General features: G+C 52.6%; 1 protein-coding gene across 1 annotated transcript in view; it reads left to right on the forward strand.

Moving 5' to 3' along the window:
- RAPGEF1 (Rap guanine nucleotide exchange factor 1) overlaps nucleotides 1-23,181 on the forward strand; it is a gene marked incomplete at both ends in the record, with an annotated part of 125,295 nt that overhangs the window by 58,045 nt on the left and 44,069 nt on the right. The window contains 3 exons of the mRNA XM_080708867.1: nucleotides 4,326-4,465; nucleotides 11,054-11,232; nucleotides 15,893-16,049. Of these exons, the coding sequence (XP_080564993.1) occupies nucleotides 4,326-4,465; nucleotides 11,054-11,232; nucleotides 15,893-16,049 (476 nt within the window). The remainder of the gene's footprint in view (nucleotides 1-4,325; nucleotides 4,466-11,053; nucleotides 11,233-15,892; nucleotides 16,050-23,181) is intronic.

The following is a 23,181-nucleotide window of genomic DNA, read 5'->3' on the forward strand; positions in this document are numbered from 1 at the left end:
TCCTTGACTTAGGATGGAGCTCTGCCCAGCGAACCCGCTGCAGTAAGCAGTGGTTTAAGCACACTGGACCTACAGAGCGTTACACTTGCTCGGCCCCGCCCACCTTCACCACGCTCAGAACACGTATGTTCTCCTGTATTTGGACAAAGCCACCTAACAAAGCCTACCTCATAATAGTGCCCAGTGTCTTGGGTCATTTATTGGATATCTGTATGTGAAGAATGCCAGCCACACAGTTAGAATGTGAGATGTCTCCTTCACGATGGCATGGCTGACTTGGGAGCTCTGGGTGCCATGCCACATTGCTAGCCCAGGAAGACCAGGATGTGAAGTGTGGTCCCGCTGCATGTATTGTCCACAAGCAGCCTCCAGTTTAATCCTCATCACACCAGCCATTGCCAGAAGAGTATTCTTGGCTCGAGATTTAGGGAAGCCATGTGTACGTGTCACAGCCCAGCCAGCCGACGCCGGTGCCCTTTCAGCAAGCACGTGGCTTGACTGCTCCACAATTCCGAAGTACCGGGGAGGAAGCATAAACGGGGAGCGGGACACAGCCTGCCTGGTGAGGAGGGGGGCAGGCCTCTGCTCAGAGCCCCAGGGTCCAGGGCTGGCTGCCGGCCACAGGGCTAGTGCTGAGAGCCCTCAGCCTGCGCTGGCGAGGCCAGGCACGCTGCGCCTGTGGGTTTGTGTCACTTCTGGGGACGAGATAGGTTTTCCTGCAGCTCTGGCCAGCACCCGGCTGTGACGCGGTGAATGGGGACCAAGCCCTGGCTTTTCTCTTTGGTCTAGAGTGCTTTAGGCTCCTAGGTAATTTGTAAAGGGCAGATAGTGTATCTGATCCGGTTGGGCCACCTGCAAAGTCTTTGACAAAGGAACTGAACTTTGGCCTCATTAAGTCCGCAGCAAGGCCCTGCCATACAAGGTGTTGTGTCATTTACCTTATCTGTGTGTGCAAGCAAGGCGGCCACGTGCGCACTGTCATTCATTTGGACGGGATCCTTTTAGTACTAAATTGCTGGAAAATTTGATGGAGTGCTTTTTATTTTTGAAACTAGGTATTTATTTTTCCATTGCATAGGATGGTGTTTTGTTCTTTAATTTTTCAGCCAATTTTAAGTACTGTCTGTGAACTTTTGTTGTTGCTAAAAGAGGCAGTGGTTCTTCTTGGGTGTATTTTGGTTGCTTTGTTCATTTGTTGAGTGGATATTTACTGAGCATCTTCTCTGAGCCAATACCATGTTAGCGCTGGGAAAGCAGGCGTGAGCGGCGTAGGTGCTGAGCTCAGGAACGTGAAAGCCTGTGAGGAAACAGACATAAGTCAGTCAGCTAATAAGCCGATTCGGGCACTGGAAAGTAGTGTGGGAACTGCTGAGATGGAAGGAGCTGCCCAACTTTATTAAGATGTTGTCCACATATCTTACAGCTCATTGTTTCAAGTATACCGCTGGGTGTTCTTTGAGTAATTCGCTGGCTTGTGCAGCATCACCAGATTCTAATTTTAGTATAATTTTGTTCCCACCAGAAGAACCCCTTTACTCATCAGCAGTCAGCTCCATCCCTCCCCTCCTCCTGTAGTCCTGGATGACTACGAATTCACTTTCTGTTTCAATAAATTTACACATTCTGGGATCATACAGTAGGTGGCATCACACAGCATAACGTTTCCAAGACCCACCTGTGTTGTTGCAGGAGTCAGTGCTAATCTCTTTTTTATCGCCAAATAATATTCCATTGTGTGGATATATTAGTTTTATTTATTCATTCATGAACAATAAGACATAAGTTGTTTCTACCTCCTAGTTCTTTTGAAAAATGTTGATGTGTGCTTTCCTGTACAAGTCATGTGGCTGTATGTTTTTGTTTCTTTGGGGTATTTCTAGGGGTGGAACTGCTGGGCCATACGATCACTGTTTGACATCCCAAAGTGGCTGTGCCGTTCTCTATCCCACCAGCCGCATATGAGGCTTCCGGTTGTTCTAGGCCTCACGTGGACATGAAGTGGTAATCTACTATGGTTTTGATTTATGTTTCTCTAAAGATTAGTGATGCTAGCCATCTTTCCATGTGTATATTGACAGGTTTTTTTGTTTAATCTTTTTTAGAGAAATGTCTATTCAAAGCCACTGCTCATTTTAAATTGGGCTATTTGCCTGCCGTTGTTGAGTTACACGGATTCTTTTAATTTCTTTGTTCTTCTTTCTCAGGGCCTCATGCGTGCTCAGCAAGCACGCTGTCACTGAGCTATACCCCAGCCAAGTTTTTCCATGTATGTATACAAGCCCCTGGCCATATATATGGCTGGCAAATATTTTTTCCCATCCTGCAAGGTCCTTTTTCTGTCTTTTTTATTGTTGTTGTTGTTGTGCTGGGATTGAACCCAGGGGCATTCTACCTCTGCGCTACATCCCCTGCCCTATTTTTTATTCTTTATTTTGAGACAGGGGCTCACTAAGTTGCAGAGAACCTCACTAAGTAGTTGAGGCTGGCTGCAAACCCAGCTTCTCCTGTCTCAGCCTCCCAAGCACTGGGATCACAAGCGTGCGCCACCGTGCCCAGCTTAAGGTCCATTTTCTTGATGGTATCATTTCCAGCACAAAAGTTTTTTATTTTGTTGAAGTCAAATTTATCTACTTTTACTTCTGCTGCTTGTGTTTTGGTGTTATATCTAAGAAAACGTGGTTAAATCCAAGGTCACAAAAACTCCAGTGTTTTAGTTAAGAGTTCTATGGTTTTAATGCTTACATTTTGGTCTTTGACTCAATTTGAATTCATCTCTGCATATGATGTGGTATAGGGGTCAAATCAATTCTCTTTCATGTGATTATCCAGTTGCCTGCGGACCGGTTGTTGAAAACACTGTTCTGTCTCTGTCCATTGGTCTCGACATCCGTTTTGAATGTTCTCTGGCCATAGACACTTGAGTTTTTTCTGGACTTCCAGTTCATTCCACTGACCTGCGCGTTCATCTTTATGTCTCCGCCGTCTGGCTTCCCAGTGGTCTTTAAGTCGAGCAGTGTGAGTCCTCCAGCCTTGTGTTTGGCTATTCTGAATCTCTTGCATTTCCATACTAGTTTAGAGTATGGGATTCTCATAGGGAGTACACACGCTCATCACAGAGTGTTGCCATTCTAACGGTTTTAAGCTTTGTGATTCATTCAAAAAGGTTTCCATTTACTTATGCTGTCTCTAATTTCATTCAGCAGTAATTTGTAGTTTTCAGTGTGTAAGTTTTGCGATTCTTTTGTTCAGCCTATGCCCAAGTATCATCTTTATGATGGTGTTATAAATGACAGCTTGGGATTTCATTTTGGAGTGCTCATTGCTACTGTCTAGAAGTACCATTCTTACTTTTGTATCTTGATGTGGTACCCTATGACCTTACAATACTTACTCGGTTAATAATGCTGTTCTGCCTTGGTTTGCTTTGTTACAGTGCTGGGAATTGGATTCAGGGCTGTGCAAATCCAGCTAGGCAAGCACTCTACCATGAGCTGCGCCCACAGCTCAGCATTGATAGTTTAACAGCTTGCTTGTGATTTTCCATGAGCGAGAGCATGTCTTCTACAAATGGAGACAGTTTTGCATGCGCCTTTCCAATCTGGATGCCTTTCGTTCTCTTTTGTGCCTAATTGCCCTGCGAGAAGCTGCGGTGTTTAAGTCAGAGTGGTGAGAACAGACACCCTCGCCTCCTCCTGATGGTGGGGCAAGCATTCAGCTCTTCAGCAGGGCCCAAGGGACGGGAACACCTTTGCTTCTGATTCAGTCTCCACCGCCAACTCTGGGCCTGGCCCTGCTGCTCCACCAGAGGATGGAGATTGAGTTGGAAGGGCCTTCCTGGCTAGCTCTTACATCCTGCACTTCTGTGATTTCCCCTCTCTTTCTTCTTGGCTAGTCCTCTTGAATGTGGGTGAGATTCGCATACAAACTCAACAGGGACACTTGGGTACATTTGAAGCTTGTTTTCCATACCCGTTTTGACTGTTTGGGATGTCCACAATTCTGACCTAGATGGGAACTGCAAACACTGAAACGTGCAAGCAGAGCAGAGGAGAGAGAGAGAGAGAGAGAGAGAGAGAGAGAGAGAGAGAGTGAGAGTGTGTTGTGCTGGAGACTGAGCCCAGGCCTCGCACACATGCTAGACAAGTGCTTTGTCACTGATAGTCCCAGCCTTAGAGATGTTTTGATGGTTCCATATTTCCTTTCCTTTTAATCCCTGCCCAGGGAAAAAGATTGGCTTGAGGACACTGCTCGTTTTCCTGAAAGACCAGCGAGCCGCCGCGTCTCCCCCTCCACCTCTCACAGTCTGTGCCCTCTCTGTTTTCCAGACTCTCAGCGCTCTCATCTCTCCTCCTTCACCATGAAGCTCATGGACAAGTTCCACTCGCCCAAAATCAAGAGGACACCCTCAAAGAAGGGGAAGCCAGCCGAGGTGTCGGTGAAGGTTCCGGAGAAGCCTGTGAACAAAGTAAGCCGCCCCCTGGAGTTGCCCCGCCTCCCTGTCCACCTCAGGAGCGGTGCTGCGGTGAGCACGCGCTCGCTCGGGCCCGCAGGAAGCAGGGCTGGACGATGGTGAGCGTCTGCCACGTTAACCAGCCAGCTAGGTGACCGGACAGTTCTCCTCCCCAGCTGTGTCGCTCGCTGGACATTTCAGACAGCTCAGGCATGTGTTCACACCCCGGGTCTCCCTCCCCAGAGGTCCCCGAGGTGCCCTGGGCCCACGTCGACCATTTGGCTCTGAAATATGCAAACCCCTGAAAACTCAGCCAGAGATGTCCACCAGCCCTGGCAACCTCAGCAGGCCAGTCCAGGCAGGAGTGTCGAAACAGCTGCAGGATTCCACCCCCCTCAGCCTACGTGGCCATTCCAAGCTCTGTAGGAATCCAGGTTTCCTCTCTTCCAGGAGGCAAGAGACAGATTTCTACCAGAGGGCTACCCTGTCTCCTTGGATCTGGAGCAGCAGGCAGTAGAATTTATGTCCACCAGTGCTGTGGCTTCCAGGTCTCAGAGGCAGAAGGTCAGTGTGACATGAAGAACAATTGGGTTTGCCTTACCTTCTACTGCGGAATCCTGGTCCATGGTTTTGGGGATGAAAAAACTCAGATTGCAGTATCGCTGTGTCTCACTGTGCCAAGCACTCAGAAGAGGCTGCAGGGCACTGGATTAAAGGGGGACTTTACCCATGCTCCCCTGGGCTGTGGAGAGCACTCAGAGCTCCTCAGCAGAAGCTCGGGAGCTCGGGGTTTCGCCTGGGCTTGGTGTGGGCCCGCTGCTAGGGTCCAGCCGCTCAGGGGATGTGGGTGAGCCTCGCCTCTCAGGAGCAGCTGTCCTTAACTTGAATTGCTGAGATGATGCAAATGGCTAGAAGGGGAAGGCTTCTAAGACCTTGGGCACGCTCAGCCATCTGCAGGGTCTGGGGGATGGGGAGACCAGATGCTCTCAGAGCAGGGACTCCTGGCCGCCAGCGCTGAGGGGGTCTTTCCCTGGCCCCTGCTGAGTGCTGCACACCTTCTCCTACTTTGTCTTCACAGCTCATAGGACAGGTGAGAACCCACTTGACTTCAAGGACCCCAGTAGTAGCATCGAGCCAGCCACACTGCCTCCTGTGTGCTGCGTTCCTCTTTAAGAAAGAAACTTGAGTATCCCACAGATTGAAATGTTAGTCCTGACGTGGCAGTGTAAAACAGAAACAAGCATCGAACACAGATAGACCCTTCCCCTCTACTGAGCCCCCGGAGGCGAAGCGATGGGGCCGTTGTCAGCCTCAGTGTCAGGCAGCTGACGATGCTGCTCCACCGTGGAAGCAGTGTTCCCACTCCGTGATTCATCCACCTTTGTTTGTGTCAGCCTGCGGCGTCTTAAACGTCTACTTAGAAGTAGAGAAAGTAAAGGTTCTGAGTCCAAAGTCGTTTGTTGAATAGCAGTTTTTCCTGCCCCATCTGTTAACAAAAGGGGCCTGAAGAGCAAGAGGGATATTCAGTGTTTGCCCGAGACCTAAATTCCAGATTGAAGAAGAGTAGTAAGTTAGTTAAAGATGTGGTCCAGCCACACGTTGTTTTGTTCACAGTCTGTTTAGCAAGCTCACAGCTGAGTGTCATGGTAACCTAAGGGCGGTATATGCCACCCTCTGACACTCAGCCAGGCAGTTCAGAGTCAAATGGCTTATGGACAACTTTGCTTCCTGGTAAATTCTGCTATGAAACTGTTCAGCCACTTAATCCTCAAGCTTTCCCCTCTGTGTTCACTAACGAGAGAGGCCATGGAGGAGAGTTGGATGTGAAGCACGTGGGCCCCAGGCTTGCACATCTGGAGGTGCTTCTAGTTGTCGTCACAGCAGGCTGAAGCAGGTGCTGCTGGGCATGTAGTGGGTGGGGCTACAGCGCTGTGGGCATCCTGTGGTACCCAGCCACCACCGGCAGAGTCAGCAGCGTTGGGGCTGAGGCCTGCTCTGGAGCCAGGAGCTGCAGGGGTGACCTTCAACCCAGGGAGACAGCCCGTGCCGGCCTTTGCCATCAAGTAGGGCTGAATGACTGTACCCTGTACCGCGTCACCTGCACACACCAGATTGAGTACAGACCGCTGCTTCGCTGGGGCCCCACACAGCTGGGAATGCTGGGAGTCTGCCCGGTACGCACACCAGGAGGAGCGTGGTCTTGGCTGCTGGCGTAGTGTCATCCATCCGCGCTCTTGCCACTTCGAGGATTGATGTACATTCTCGTCCCGGCTGTGTGCGCTGCCTTCTCTGTTGAAATGCCTGGGAAACTGAGGCTCGGGCAGACAGATGCACTCGCTAACGTTGGTCTTTGTCCTGCCCGGGTGTGTGTCACACGCTCTTCTCTATTCCTCGCCATAAGCGCGCGGGGAGGCTTTCGTTGCCGCCAGTGGGCACTGCGTCGGCTCTGGCCCAGGCTTTCGAGTCGTGTCTGTTCTCCCACCACATCCTCCGTCTTTCCAACTGGTTTCACGTAGGTGTATAAGTTTTCTCTTACCTTTTCAGAGATGAATGTATAAGCTCTTTTTGCAACTTTTAAACAAGCTTAGCAGTGAGCTGGAGAGTGTTAAAGTAATAGAGAAAATGTAGCCACACACTGAGAGTCCAAAGTTGATGGTCCCAGTGTGATGGCAGCACGTTTCTGCTAGTCCAGAAACTCCAAAGGGGCAAGTTCCCCAACCCTGAGGACATTTGTTTTGTTTGTTTTTGTGGTATTGGGAGCAGAACCCAGAGCCTTCCACAACGGAGCTACATGCCCAGCCTCGGTTTTTTTTTTTGTTTGTTTGTTTGTTTGTTTGTTTTGTTTTTTTTGGTGGTACTGGGGTTCCTGGAAGCCCTTCTACCTCTGGGCTACACTCCCAGACCCATTTTTACATCTTTTTTTATTTGGAAACAGGGTCTCTTAAGCCAGCACTGCTGGCTTCGAACCTGCTTGATCCTCCTGTCTCCACCTCCCAAGCGCCTGGGGATTACCACGCCCGGCCACCCCTAGCCTTTTAATTTTGAAAGAGCATGCTGGTGTCTCGGCCTCCCAAGTCCTGGGATTACAGGCGTAGGCCAGGCTCCCTGAGGGCATACGGACACATCGTGGGGCTCTTGAGTGGCTCCTGAAGAGGCTTCCCTCCCGGCTCCCACGGTCTAGATGAAGTCCAGGCAGGGAGTTGCAGTACCACGCGCCGGGCAGTGGCGGCGCTGAGCACTCTCCCGGCATGGCTGGCCTGGTGGCAGGGAGGGCTCTTCCCGGGGCCTGGAGAGCGCCCAGGGAGGGACGATTTTGCATTGCCTTGAAACTCCCACGACTCCAGGTTTTTATTACGCTCGCTCTGATTTGTTCACTATCCTACAGTGTTGGGAATTCTGTGGAGCAGGGACAGGCAGGTGGGATGGGGACGGGGGTGCCAGCTGGGACTGGCGCCGGCCCAGTCCCTTCCCGCTGTCTCCTGCAGAGCCTGCCCTGCGCAGCGGCCCATAGCATGAAGCGCAGGTCTCCCGTGGAGACAGCACCACAGGCAGGGAAGCGGCTTCCGTTTCTGTCCATCAGAGCCTCCTTTTGCCTGTTTCTGAAATGAAAGCTTGGAAAGGCGATTGCTAATAAATGACTTTTCTTCTTCCCATACGCTTCCCACGCATCCCCCGACGAGTAGCCCGCAGGAGAGATGGCGCAGTGCGGCGGTCGGCCCACAAGCCCCTGGCCTCCTCCGGGGCCTTGCATCCTTTGTGCTGCTCTGCTTCGTTTCTGGCAGTGATCCACTCCCTGGTGTGGTGTAGTCCGCGGTGTGTTCTGTGACCTCCATACACGCCTCTCCCCGTCCTCACTGATCCCCGGAGCTCTGAGGGCAGGCGCAGCCTCCCCCCCACACACAAGGAGCCTGAGATCCACTGAGTCCAGCGGTGAGCCTCACTCCTAGGCCCTTCCCGGGACCCTCGTCAGGGCCAGCAGTGGCCGCTGCCCGGTGTGTCTCCCCAGGGTAGGCAGCCGGGCAACCTTGGCAACGCCACAGCCAGCGAGCCCCGAGCCCCAGATGGCTGTGCGGGGCGCAGGTTGGCCGCAAGCAGGCTTCTCACTGCCCCGTAGGGCAGGGGAGTGGACCGTGCTGGCGGTGACGGCTGCCACCCGCCTCTGCCCGGCCCTCAGCGCCTTTGCCAGGTGCCTGGGGCAGCCCGGCTCTGGCAGGCTGCCTTGATCTCTGCAGGGCAGCTCTTTCTGTTTTGAATTCAGCACCTCGCCCCTTAAGTGCCCCCCATCCTCAGATCAGCCCCCGTGCCCTATGTACCTGCTGAGGACATTTCTTAACACTTCCTGTTCCCTCACCGAGTCTCGTCACTGCTGGCTTCCGGCACGTTCCGGTGTGCCTCGACAGCAGTCTTACCCCATCCTCCTCTCACCACACTGCCAGGCTCTTCCAGCACCTTCCAGCATGGCAAAGCTGAGGGCCCTGTCCAGGAGGTGGGTAAGCAGCCCCAGGCCCTTGGGGGTGAGACAGCTAATCAACAGACAAGTCAGGTCGGGAACGGAGGAAGTGAAGGGGGCAGTGATGGGCTGGGGGTCGCCTCAGGGGTAAGGGCCACAGAGAGAAATCACGGGCACCCACTTGTAACCCTAGCATTCAGGAGGCTGAGACAGGGGAATTGAAGTTCACAGACAGCCTCAGCTACTTAGTGAGGCCCTTTGCAACTCTGTGAGACCCTTTTTCAAAATAAAGAATAAAAAAATAGGACTGGAGGTGTAGCTCAGAGGTAGAATGCCCCTGGGTTCCATCCCCAGTGAAAGAAAGAAAGGAAGACAGAAAGAAAGTCAAAAAGGAAGGAAGGAAGGACACTGTTTACTGACCGATCCCCTTCGTTTATAGAATTTTTATATCCCTGTGAAATTAAAGTTTGTGCTGTTGAATTTAATTTAAAATTATATTCCCCATTATTTTAGAGCTAGAGTCCAAAGCCATAATCGTTTTTGTAATATTTTGATCATTTATATATGTATAGATTGTTGTTTTCCAGCCAGTGGTGGTGCACGCTTGTAATCCTAGTCCTTGGGAGGCTGAAACAAGAGGATCGCAGGTTTGAGGCCAGCCTCAGCTACTTAGTGAGGCCCTCCGCAACTTAGTGAGACCCTGTTTCAAAATAAAGAATAAAAAATAGGGCTGGGGGTGTAGCTTGGAGGTCAACTCTCCTGAGTTCAATCCCCAGTACTGCAAATAAATAAGTAAATGACTTTCTTTTTCCATAAGTTGCTCTTGCCCTCAGTTGCTCCTGTTTTCATGCTTTGTACTGGAGAGCCCACGGGCTGCAGTTTTGTCATGCACACTCCTTTTAATTTGCACTGGCCCTGTGATGGGTTCTCCTTGAGTAAGTGTCCACTCGTAGAGCTGTCCGTTGGGCGGATGGCTCTCCGTTTCCTTGAGGAGGAGTGGCAGGGTGTGTTCTGCTGGGGTGGGCCCAGGGCCGCCCACACTCAAGGAGAGCAGAGCTGGGTGGTCGTTCTGGAAGCACAGGCTTTCACCTTTCTTCTCATCGTGTGTCTACGTGGCTTTCCTGGGGGCAGAGGGCCCATGCTGTTGGCAGCCATGCTCCTGCCTCCTCACCTTTCACCTGAGCATCCTGCCCCTCCCAACCAACCGTGCGGCTCCTGGGTCCCGTGGGAGCCGCAGACCATTTCTTTGAGAGGAGACTGAACAATGTGGGCGTCTCCCGAGGAACCCTGGGGACTTTGGAGCCTTAATGCCCACGGCCTGTCCCACAGCCTGGGATCTCTGAGAAAGCCTGCGGTTCTGGGTTTGATGTATAAGGTACGGGCATGTGCATAGGACTTGGCCTTTGTTTCCCAAGTCATCAGCTAAGTAGTCCTCATTAGCCGGGCGCGGCGGCGCACGCTTGTAATCCCAGCATTCAGGAGGCTGAGACCGGAGGGTCGCGGTTCGCAGACAGCCTGCCCTCCGCAACTTAGTGAGACAGTTTCAAAATAAAGAATAAGAAACAGGGATGGGGTGTAGCTTGGAGCGCGAATGTTCCTGGGTTCCATCCCCAGACTCGCACACACACACACACAAAATGAGTCCTCACTACACTTGCTGAGATTAGTGATGTGCCCGGTTAGGTGAAGGCAGGAGAGTGATTCTCAGCCCCTCAGAGTGGGGGAAGGGAACTCAAGAATTTCTAGATGGCCTCCCCCCCCCTTCAGTACTGGGCATGGAACCCAGGGGCATTCTACCTCCGAGCTATACACCCAGACCTATTTTTTATTCTTTCTTTTGAAACAGGGTCTCACGGAGTGGCAAAGGGCCTCACTAAGTAGCTGAGGCTGTCCTTGAACCGTGATCCTCCTGTCTCAGCCTCCCGAGTGTCTAAATGTCCTTTCTTAGTCCAAGCCCTTTCTTCTTCAAGTCTGGCCTCTGTCTCCCAATCACAGTCTGTGGAAAGGTCATCTGGCCTGGCCTCTGCGGCCAGAACCTTCTCCGTGTGCAGCAGCCTCGAGCCAGCTTACAGGAGCTTTCGTTGTATGCTGTTTGTTCAAATAGTTCTCTTTAATCTCTCTCCTCCCTCCTTATGTTTAACGTTTTCTTTCAGAACCTGAGCTGGCTGGAAGAGAAAGAGAAGGAAGTTGTCAGTGCCTTGCGCTACTTTAAGACCATTGTGGACAAAATGGCTATTGATAAGAAGGTGCTGGAGATGCTTCCAGGGTCAGCCAGCAAGGTGCTGGAGGCCATCCTGCCCCTGGTGCAGACCGACCCCCGGATTCAGCACAGGTGAGTTGCTGTGGAGCATCTTGGTGTGAGGTGCTTACAGCACAAGGTTCTGGGAGCAGTGGGGAGAAGGACTCGATGTCCCCTTGAGCTCCCAGCCGCCCGGGGTTGTCCCAGCATGTGGCGAATCCGTGTCCCCTGAGGTGTTGATGCTGGGGCGGATCTTCCCCCGCCCAGTGTCACCTGTGGCCTCATGGATGACAACCCCGTTGGTTGGAACATATTTCTCCTAGTACCTTTGGTCACGTAACATGGCCACGCACCATTTATTTTGACAGGTAGTCCTATTAGTAGAATCTTTGACCACTTGGATGACCAGGCCGGAAGAGGCAGAACACAGGAGATGCTTGGCTGTGTTGGGCCGGGGCCTGCAGACAGCCTGGGGGCCGGGCCGGGGCCAGCCTTTGCCCGCGATGTTTGTTGAGTGCAGAGGCTTTTACAGCTAGAGTGCATTTCCTCTTAAGGTTAGCAAGCAGCTTGCCCTGTATTCATTGTGAAGTAGAGAGAAGAGCCGTGTTAAATGTGATCTCGAATGAAGGCCTGGCGGGAGCTTTCCTTAAGAGGCTGGCGGCCTGTGTTTTCGTCCATGGTACCTGTTCAGGATAAACGGTCTGTTTCAGTTCCTCCAGATGGCTTAGTGTTCATTTGGCCCCAGGAGGCTGAGCTTTTGTGAATGGCTTTCAGAACTTGGCAGTGAAGTTCAGAGTTTTCTTCTTCTGGGAAATAAGGCAGCAGTGTCTTGATTTCTCAGAAATCCTCTGCTCTGGCTCCTCCCCCGGGCCCTTTCTGCTGCCGCTGGAGACCGTGGTCTTCTGGCTGGAAGCTGCCTGGCGCTGTTGGTGTGGCTACCTGTCTGCTGTGTGCACTGTGACTCTCCTGTTAATCCTGTGCCGCCTCCTGGAAGGGCTCTGTGCAGCTCTCCTTCTAGGGCGCCTGACAGGAGGCCAGGCTGACGCATGGACGCTCCCAGTGAAGTGCTGTCACCACTTACTGTCAAGTGCTGGTCTACCAGGGAACAGTTAAAACCTAGTGGAAAAGACCCAGCTGCCCACCATATGCCAGAGTGCTAACTGTGTGGGCAGAGTGGAGCTCTGTTGGCGTTTCCAGAAGGGAGCCCGACAGGAGAGTTGGAGTTGGTCGATGGAGCTTCTTGGAGGAGGAGGTGCTGGCGGCAGCCCTGGGGAAGGCGGGGGAGGGGCGGAGGAGGGGCAGAGACCAGGCGCCCCCCCACCCCCGCGGCAGGGTGTCCCTGGGAGGGGTACAGCGGCAAAGAGGAGGACCACTCACCTGCTAGCCTCTGGTGCTCAGCCTCTTTGGGAAGGTCCCCATCCTGTAGTCATTACCGTTAGTATGTGTCGTCCCTAGAATTGCTGGGTCCTGGGCGGTCGCCGGCGCCTGTGCTGGGAGAGTGTGCAGACACCTGGTAGTGGCTGGGGTACTTGATGCAGTCAAGTTGCTAAAAGTCACTTAAGCCGGCATCGTGGGTCATGCCTGGAATCCCAGCCACCTGGGAGGCTGAAACAGGAGAATTGAAACCCAAGGCCGCCTGAGCAACTCGGGGGGCGCAGTCTCAAGTAAACAGAGAAGGGTCGGCAGACGCAGCTCAGCAGAGCCCTCGGTTCCATCCCCCGCCACAAAATAAGCATCACTTAATGTCTGCCCCTTCCCATTTCCTAGGAAGGATAAAGGGTGCACCCAGATGTAGCAACACGGAACAATGAAATAAAAATTCTCTGCTATTCCTTTGGCTGGTACCATTTAAGAGATTTTTTCTTCTGAAATTCCTCCAAAGCCAATGATAATACTTTTATTTCCCCGAAAGGGAGAACACCCTCAGGTGTTTCTTCTAGTCTTTTCACTGTCTCCTCCTCCTCTGTGGCTGGTGCCCGGCCACCCTCCCCGAGGTTTCTAGGGTGCCTGTGGGGCCTGGAGTGGGCAGCCGGCAGCAGCCTGAATAGAGGGTGCTGCGGTGAGATGTGTTTGGTGTGTGAGGGGAGAAGTAATTCCCCCACCACAACCACGCAAACAGAAAAACCGCGGATTCTTGTCCTAAGCTAAGAATAAATATGCATAGCTTGGACAGTTGCTGAAGATTTAAAGAAGTTTATTAAAAAGATAAAAATACAGGAGATAGAGCCCTGTGCCCAAGAGAGAGGCACAGGGGGGCAATTCGAATGAAAATACGGAAGAACTCCAGTATACTGAGTGTTTTTATCCAGACCAATTCTGTGGCAGGTCCTTTGATCTGTAGATGTCTCTAGCCCTATCTCTAGCCCAGTCTCTGCTGTCTCCAGCTGGATTTGCCCCGAGGGGGCAGCTGCTCCGCCTCCAAACACAGCCGTCTACACCTCTGTGTGAAATTGTTTCTCTGGATCTGGGATTTCCTCCACCCCTGGCTCCGGCTTTCTTCCTTCTCTTTAGAAATGTAAATTACAAGTCCCTCCTTCCTACCTGGTGTTTCTAGTACAAACGATATATTTTTAAAATTGGAAATCTTTCCCAATACTGATACATTAATACATTTTAAAACCTCTTCCCATCTTCCCAATACTAGTACAGAGGGCTCTTCCGCGCCCTCTACCTCAAGCCTTGAGGAGAACAGGAGTCACACCGTTTGCATTAGGCTTTGTCCTTGGAGAAACCAGCCAGCAAGGGGCCCTGGGCACGCTTCCTAGTGGGAACCCTCCTTCCTCTCTCCTGTCTCAGCTCCTTGCCCAGGACCCCTTTGCCCCGGGCTCATCAAGGGAAGGGTGGGCAAGGTGGCCAGTTCTTCCAGTGCCTCTAGGGAAACACCAGCATCGGTGCTGGTAGAAATGAAGTACGAGACAAAGTATCCCCCTTTCATCTTCTCGCTGCCAGCCGCTCTGCAGCAGGGCGCTAGGCGGGCTCTGCGCACGCTCCGCACCATGCAGAGGCCGCAGGCTCTGTCAGAGGCTCGGCCTCCAGGAAGAAGGGCCCAGGGCTGCGAGCATGGCCCGGGGGAAGGGAGGGCTCCCGCACCACTCCCCATCTCACTCCCTGGGCCTGACCCATTTCCCTTGTTCTCAGACTTGAGTTTGCTTTCTGTCTTGCTGACCGTCCTGTCTGGACACGCAGAGGGCAGCGATGGGCTGAGGCGAAGTGCCGTCTCTTAGAGAAACGTTTTCCTCCAACTCGGGTCTGAAGGGCTTCTGGTGAGAGCACTCTTTGTTCAGGGCTTTTTTTTTTTTTTTTTTTCTGCACTGGGGACATTATACTCCTGGCCTCTAACCCAGCTCAATTTTATTCTTTATTTTGAATCAGAGAGTCTTACTAAGTTGCAGGAGGCCTCCCAAGTCGCTGAGGCTGGCCGCAAACCCATGATCCTCCTGTCTCAGCTTCTCAGTTAACTGGGATTACAAGTGTATGCCACCATGCTCAACTCAGGAGGTTATTTTAAATGACTTTGTGAACCAGTTTTAGTCATATCTTACAGTGTTATGTCTTTGACTCTTAAGTGTCTGCCCCATCTCCTTCTGGAGTGGAAAAGGGGGTAGCATACACATTTTCTATATCTTTGCGCATGCATTCTCTTTATTTGTTTACTTAATCACTCGTTCATTCACTTTGTGGCACTGGTTATTGAACTCAGGGGCATTCTGCCTCCAAGCTATACCCCCCCCCCCAGCTCTGTTTTATTATTTTGAAACAGGGTCTTGGTTGATGAGAGTCTCACTATTTGCTGAGACTGTCCTCAATCCTGCAATCCTCCTATCTTAGCCTCCCAAATACTAGGATTACAGATGTGCACCACCATGCCCGGCTTCTCTCTGTTTTAATGAATAAAGTTTGAAATGGAAAAAAAATTACCCTTTCCAGAATTCCCAGGGAAAGCTTTAGTCATCTAAAGATATGGAAATGTCTTTTAAAGATGGAAAATGTAAAAATGGTGCTCTTGGCTGCTAGTCTGCAGTCACTGGGGCTCCTGCAGTACTTGGAGCTTGCATTTTGTGTGTGTTGGCATCATGTGTGGCTGGAAGCTGGCACCTAACTCACAGGCCCACCTGCATCACCACCGCACCCCCCCGTCATGGGTCCTTGCCTCCGGCCCTCGCTCTCAGCAGTCTTCACTAGTGTGCTCCTCTGCCTCTGCAGCCACCATCACAGTGCAGCGATGGGGAGGCTGAGCTGGGAGGGAGGAGTCCTATCAAACCACAGATCTGCTCTGAGCTTGTCGCTCTTCCTTTAAAGGATCCTGCTCATTAAAATTCCACAGGCCTGTTGGCTCCTTGTGACCCGTCCTAAGTGAATTGTAGTCTCACCTAAGACAAGTACACAGAGCTTTGACCTAGGCCATTGTTTAGCAGCTTGAAGATGGGGAAGACTGAGCGCTGTGTGAGAGATGTCATCAGAATCTTACAGAGGGAGGTGATGTTTGGAAAAGGTTACTGTTACAGCAGACTTTATACATTATATGTGGGAAATAAAAATAATTATAACAGATTAGAATATAAAGCTCCATTGAATCTCCATTGAACATGAGAAGAAGTTTATTGAAAGGAGGTGCAGATCTTACACAGCCTGGCCACTGAGGCACTGGCTCCATGCTAAGTAGACATCTCGGTGCTAAGTGGGCGTCTTGAAGCGGTGGCCATGGTGTCAATCTCTCCTAACGTTCTCTTTAACATCCTTCTCTTCACTCTAGCTCAGCACTGTCCTCCTGCTACAGCCGCGTGTACCAGAGTCTCGCCAACCTCATCCGTTGGTCTGACCAGGTGATGCTAGAAGGCGTGAACTCAGAAGATAAAGAGATGGTGACAACCGTGAAGGGGGTCATAAAGGCTGTGCTGGACGGAGTGAAGGTACCCGGCGGCTTCTGGCAGCATGCTTGCTGTTAACTTGCTTGGAGACTTAATGCAGGGGGTGAATATCCTCCAGAGTTTCTGACAACCGCTTCATTTTCTCAGGACTGTCACGCATGGCACTCACAAGCCTTTGGAGTACTTGTCCAGACAGTTGGAAAGGCCCAGAGCCATCGGCCTTGCTGCTCACCGTGTTAACTCTTGTGGGGGCGGGGGAGGGTACTGGGGATGGAACCCAGGGCATTCTGCCTCAGCCCTATTTTATTTTATTTTGAAACAGCATCTCACTGAGTTGCAGAGGGCCTTGCTAAATTGCTGAGGCTGGCTACAAACCTGCGATCCGCCTGCCTCAGCCTCCCAAGCATTCACTCTACAATGAGTTCTCATATCCAGCTCATATCAGCTCTGGCTGGCACAGAACGGCGAGGCAGAACAAAAGGCGCGTGTTTCAACGTTGACTTAGAGCCAATCTCCCGGGGTATCAGCAGCTACCTTTCGTGTCTAGAACCTTCTGGGATTTTTGGTAGAAAAGCAGGAGTGAGAGGAGTAAGAAATAAAACTGTTTTCTACCATCCGTCATGGGGTTTGGTATTTGCCATCCAGGGAGTTATAAATTGTAGTGAGGGTGAGAAGCAAAGACCGTGCGGGGCCTGGGATCGAGGCCTGGGATCACCTGATGGTACAGTCCAGTGGATGAGGAGCAAAACGGAAACTTAGGCATGAAATGTGGAAGGGCTTTTGCATGAGGACTAGGGCAGTGGGCCGTCGGAGCGTGGGGACCAGCCGTCAACGAAAAGAGGATAGCCAGGGGCCTGGCGCTCCAGCCTGAGGCCAGCACTACTGCCCTGTGAGCTCAGCTGCTCTCTGCCCTAGCTCAGGATCTCTGTGAAGGTCCATAGGAAGGGTCCGATCACTCCACATCTATACAGTGCTTCTAGGCTGTGCCTTGTACATACCGAGCACGTGGCACTAGCAGCTGCTTATTATTAGTTATGTGGTGCCAAACGCATGACTTAGAAGTGTGGCTTGGAGCACTGTCCTCTTCCTTCCTGGGCCCTCCACCTCCATGTACGTCCAAGAGGCCTGCCTGGATCAAGGATGAGTCCTTCCACGTCCACTCGTCCAGGCTATCTTTGGAGTCCTGAGGGCGTCAATTACGGAATGGGCTGAGGGAGCATTGCTCAGCATGGCAGACACCCCTGAGCAGGCCGTGTAGCGAAGCCCTGTGGCTGCCACCCCAGCACCCTGTAAAGGAAGAGGGCTGAGCTGCCTGCCAGGGCCTCGAGCCCACGCAAAGGGCAGCGTGGCCCAGTGGTTGCCACCTCAGCACCCTGTAACGGAGGAGAGCTGAGCTTCTTTGCCGGGGCCTCGAGCCCACGCAGAGGGCAGCATGGCCAGTGGCTCCCACCCCAGCATACTCTCGGGGAGGAGGGCTGAGCTGCCTGCCGGGGCCTTGAGCCCATGCAGAGGGCAGCGTGGCCAGTGGCCGCCACCCCAGCACCCTCTCAGGGAGGAAGACTCAGCTGCCTGCCGGGGCCTCAAGCCCACGCAGAGGGCAGCATGTCCCGGTGGCGTTCATCTCCCGGGGTCTCCTCATTCCTGGTAATTAGGTCCCACGTTGCCCGTTTGGCCAGTGAGCCCTGTGGGCGTCACCAGGGCGGCTGTGGCAGTACGGCCGCACGTCACTCTCCAGAGGTGGAGGCAGCCGCAGTCCTGGCGTCCACTCCCCGCCGTGGCCCTGGTCGCAGGTGGCAGCGCCCGCTTCGCCGCTTTGTTGTTTGTTCTGGGCTTCCGGAAATGCTGTTGCTGGGAACTGTTTTTCTGACCAGGGGGTGTGCTTCCCAGGGCCCGGCTCCACGCGGGCTCTGTGGCACTCCCGCTGACCAGGGGGTGTGCTTCCCGGGGCCCGGCTCCACGCGGGCTCTGTGGCACTCCCGCTGACCAGGGGGTGTGCTTCCCGGGGCCCGGCTCCACGCGGGCTCTGTGGCACTCCCACTGACCAGGGGGTGTGCTTCCCGGGGCCCGGCTCCACGCGGGCTCTGTGGCACTCCCGCTGACCAGGGGGTGTGCTTCCCGGGGCCCGGCTCCACGCGGGCTCTGTGGCACTCCCGCTGACCAGGGGGTGTGCTTCCCGGGGTCATCTGCACACCATGGCTTCGCTGGAAAGGCGCGTCTGAAAGGAGCACTCTGCTGGTTACAGGGACCTGGACGGGAGGGAGAGCCTCTAGGGCGTCACCTAGCAGTATCTAAGCAAATAATTTTCCACACTTGTTTTAAAAATGTTTGTCAGAACAAAGATCTCTAGATGAGTTCTAGAAATCAGTCTTGCTGCGTTTATTTAAGAAGCGTTTGGCGGGGTATGGTGGTGCATGCCTATCACCCCAGTACTTGAGAAGCTGAGACAGGAGGGTCATAGGCTGGAGCCCAGCTCAGCAACTTAATGAGACCTTGCTTCAAAATCAGAAGTGTTGTGGTATGCTCAGAATTAGAACCCTTAGGTTCAGTCCTCAGTACCAAGGCCAAAAGCGTTTAACGGTGACGTCTGCGTGCTAGATTGGAGCGTGGTGAGGGGCGTGTCCGCGGGGTCCTCGGCCTCCTGATGCTTGCAGACTAAGGAGAGGAAGGCAGTGCGCGGGTACATACCGTGACACTGCGGGGAAAGCTGGCACGCGGGGCTAGTGTGGACGGGCCTGCCTTTTTCAGGGTAGTCAGAGCTGCTTCTCCAAGAAATGATAGGCCAGTCCCTGGAGGAGGGCAGAATGGCTGTCTGTGGAAAAGGTGGTGAGGGCGATCACGTTGTTGGCCTCTGTTATTAGTGTCTTGCAGCCACCATAGCTAGCATTCACTGAGTGTTTGTTGTACAGTACCCCCGCTCAGTACTCAGCGACCCTCAGCGGTAGGCCTGAGCACCTTCACAGGTACAGAAACTGAGGCTTGGGTGGACCAGGCGTCGGCCCTGACTCCTGCAGCCTCTGGGCCCCGTGTGCTTAGTCACCATGCACTGCCGCCTGGGGGAGGAGATCTGCGCCTCGGCCCAAAGAGTGTGTGCTCTACCTCCACGCCAGCCAGCTCCAGCCTCTCGCCGTCCTGCAGGCCTGGGACACCTTACAAGCCCACGTCCTGGTGTGAGAGCCTCGCCCAGCCGGCGGCCCAGGGTGTGCAGAAGCACACGGCCTGTCGTCATCGCTCTGGAGGGCGACGCTGGCACGTTCCTCTGAACTGACTCACCGACTTTCAAGTAACTCCTTGAGTTGTTAAACAGAATTTTATTGAAGTGGGTAGGAAGGAAGAAATGTTTTAAAACCGAATTACTTTGTTTTCTGTCCCTGAATGGGGAGTGTCGTTTATCATTTGAAACCCTGCATGGACACCTCCCTTAGCTGGAAGCCGGGACAAGTCGCTTCTCAGAGGTTGCGAGGACAGACTGGGCTGACGTCTGTGCGCACCTGGTGAGCACAGGTGCCGGCGGGCATGGAAGAGGGCTGCTCACCACTGAAGTGTGCCAGGCCTTCACCGATCGCGGCCGTCCTGCAGGTTTCCAGTCTTCCTGAGCTGGCCCTGCCCAGTCCTGGAGCTCAGTTCTGCCCTCTTCTTGGACCTTGTGAGGAGGCAGGGCTCCCCTGTGGACCTCCCTTCTCTAGCTTGAGGTGCCCCTTGCCCTCCAGCCGCCCATACACGCCACATCTCTTTGTGGGGGGAGGCCTTCATGTGCTCAGAGACCAGGGGGAGACCTGCAGTTCTGTGTTCATGTGACCATTAGCATGTGTCAGTGCAGCTTCACAACAGGAGTCCTTTACAAGGAATAGCTTCTGATGGTCAGGATTAGGTCTAACTGCAGAAAGCCCAGGAGGACAGTGCTTTTTTTTTTTTTTTTTTTTTTTTTTGGTGGTACTGGGGTTCCTGGAAGCCCTTCTACCTCCGGGCTACACTCCCAGACCTATTTTTACATTTTTATTTGGAAACAGGGTCTCCTAAGCCAGCGCGCGCGGCTGACTTCGAACCTGCGCGATCCTCCTGTTTCTGCCTCCCAAGCGCGGGGATTACAAGCGTGCGCCACCACGCCCGGCTTGACAGTGGCTTTTTTTTTTTTTTTTTGGTGGTACTGGGGTTCCTGGAAGCCCTTCTACCTCCGGGCTACACTCCCAGACCTATTTTATATTTTTGAGACAGGGTCTCTTACGCCAGCACGGCTGGCTTCGAACCTGCACGATCCTCCTGTCTCCGCCTCCCAAGCGCGGGGATTACAAGCGTGCGCCACCACGCCCGGCTTGACAGTGGCTTTTTAAAAGATGGAACTTTCTCACTTGCGTGTGTGAGAACCCATTGCAGAGATGCCCAGTTAAAGCTAGTGTGGGGGTCCGCAGTGGCGGGGCTGCCATCTTGCTTTCCTCTGCTCTTCACACATGCCTTCTGCCTCCCGCTAGAGTGGCTGTCGCATCTCCAGCTCTCACAAGTGCAGTCCAGCCAGCAAGGGAGACAAGAGCGGGCCCGGTGTGGTGGCGCACGCCGCTGCTAACATCAGCTACTCGGGAGGCTGAGGCCCAAGGATTGCAACTTCGAAGCCAGCCCGGGCAACTTAGCGAGATCCTGTCTCAAAAAGGAAAAGGGTTGGGGGTGTAGATCAGTGATAGAGCACCCCTGGGTTTGATCCCAGTGCTGCAAAATGTAAGTAAAAATAGAAATGAGAGTAGGAAGCTGTGTCTTCCCCCTTCAAGGGTGCTTCTTTGAAGGCCTTACAAAATTTCCCTCTACTTTTAGAGGCACTCTGCTTCCAACCTGCACCCCGGCCCTCTTTACGTTTTGTTTCTAAACAGGGACTGGCTTGATTGCTGAGCCTCCCACTAAGTTGCTGAGGCAGCCCTTGAGCCTGGAATCTTTCTATCTTAGCCTCCCAGGCACTGGGATCGCAGGTGCCCCGACCTGCCCAGCTTCCCTGTGTGTTTTATTGGCCAGAGCCTGGTCATGCGCCTGGCTGAAAATTTATTTGAAAAAACAGGTACTGTGGGCAGCCAACCGCCTCTGCCACACTGATATTTCAGGTAACCCATTTCTTCGGTCATTTTCAGCCTATTTTTAAACCTTTTTCTGTGGATAATTTCAAACATTTTCAGAAAAGAGAATAGTGAGTAGGACGAGAGCAAGGCGCTGAGAGAGGCCCCGTGCGCTCAGTCCCCCGGGTCGGTGTCCCCGCCGCCCCTCGCCGCCGGGCCACTCTGCTCCCGGGATGACGTGGCGGCCGGCCCCAGGCACCCTTCCTGTCGCCCGTACCTACTGTAGCGCCTGTCTCTAGAACAAGGCACACTTGTTCCAAAGAGTCAGTAGTCAGCATGGTAGGTCTTCAGGCCGCGGTCTGGTTGCGTAAGCCTCTGTGGGTTTTGTCTTCGTTGATCTTGAACTAGTAGTCTTACCTTGAGAGCCTGTACGGAAACAAGCCCTGGGCTGGATTTGGCCTGCAGGGTGTGGTTTGTTTTTTACTTTAGGATCCAAACAAAGTCCATATCTGTAACCCCCTCTAGGTGTCTAATTCCCCTTTCTCTTTGTGTCTCCTGGAAACTTGTTTTTAAGGAGCCTTTGCTCATGGAGTCCCGCAGTCTAACTCTTGTCAAAGGCCCCCAAGTGGCGCTGCTTGTCAGCACGTCCCTCTGGCCGTGACCCGCCTGCAAAGCCCAGGGCTGAACAGATGGGGGCTTTCTGTGTTGGTAGGAGGCCTGGGTGGTGCCCGCGCTTGCCCGCTGGCCGCTGCCCGCGCCCGTTGGCTCTCTGGGTTGCAGGCTGAGGGCACTGAGGTCCTTTCCACCACCTCTCATCAGCATGGGCCTGAATACGCATGAAGGAGAGGCTCCCCGCCAGCGCCATGCAGAGCTCCACTTCTGTGCACAGCACCGCTTCCTGTGTCCTCTAACGTGACTAGTGAATGTTCTGATTGTCATTACATATGGATGGATTGAGGCCTGCTTGATATGTTTTCGTCCAGTGCAGTTACTATTCTTAAAGACGCCCAAGACCGTCTTTGGCCAATGGAAGCTCCTTTGAGTTATTTCCTGAGTTAATCCGACGTGACCCTGGATGTCTTTGCTAGTTCTCTGTTTTTATTCCGCGCATGTATTTGCTGTTTCTAGACGGGAGGGAGGGGATGGTTTAGTAACAGCTTCGTTGAAGTATAATTTCTGCACCATACAATTAAGCCATTTAAAATGTACAATTTAAGTCAGACGCATGCCTGTAATCCCAGTACTTGGGAGGCAGAGATAAGAGGATCACTAGTCCGGAGAGGTGGTGCACGCTTGTAATCCCAGTACTTGGGAGGCTGAGCTAGGTGGATTACAGGTTCAACACCAGCCTCAGCTACTTAGTGAGGCCCTCCACAACTTAGTAAGATCCTGTTTCAAAATAAAGAAAAAAAATAGAGCTGGAGTGTAGGTCGGAGGTAGAATGCCCCTGGGTTCAATCCCAGTTCTGCAAAGAAAAAAACAGGATTATAGGTTCAAGACCAATGCAATAACTTAGCAAGACCTTGTTTCAAATTTAAAAGAGGGCTGGGGTGTAGCTCTGTCATAAAGGGCTTCAGTGTTCAATCTTTAGTACCCTTCTCACACACATAATAAAATGAATAACTTAGTAATTTAAAGTATGTTCATATAGTTGTACAACCATCACCACAATCCGTTTTAGAACATAAGAGTCTCAGAATAAATAACACCACCAAATCTGGCCGTGGTGGTGCGCGCTTGTCATCCCAGCAGTTGGGAGGCTGAGACAGGAGGATCCGTGTTCGCAGACAGCCTCAGCTACTTAGTGAGGCCCTTGCAACTCAGTGAGACCCTGTTTCAAAGTAAAGAATAAAAACTAGGGCTGGGGCGTCACTCGGGGTAGAATGCCCTGGGCTCCACCCCCAGTGCTACAAAAAGAACCCATCATGCTTATATTTCATATTTCAGGTTCATATATTTAGGATTTGGAGAGGTTTTGTTGTGTTTGTTTGTTTGTTTGTTTGTTTGTTTGTTTGTTTGTTACAGTTCTGGGGATGGAACCCAGGGCATTCTACCTTCAAACTATATACAAGTGTGTGCCACCAGGCCCGGCTTGCTTTGTTGTTGTTTTTTTTTATTTTTTTTGTTTTTTTTATTTTATT

This window comes from Muscardinus avellanarius, assembly GCF_963383645.1.
Source record: "Muscardinus avellanarius genome assembly, chromosome: 13".
Lineage (NCBI taxonomy): Eukaryota > Metazoa > Chordata > Mammalia > Rodentia > Gliridae > Muscardinus > Muscardinus avellanarius.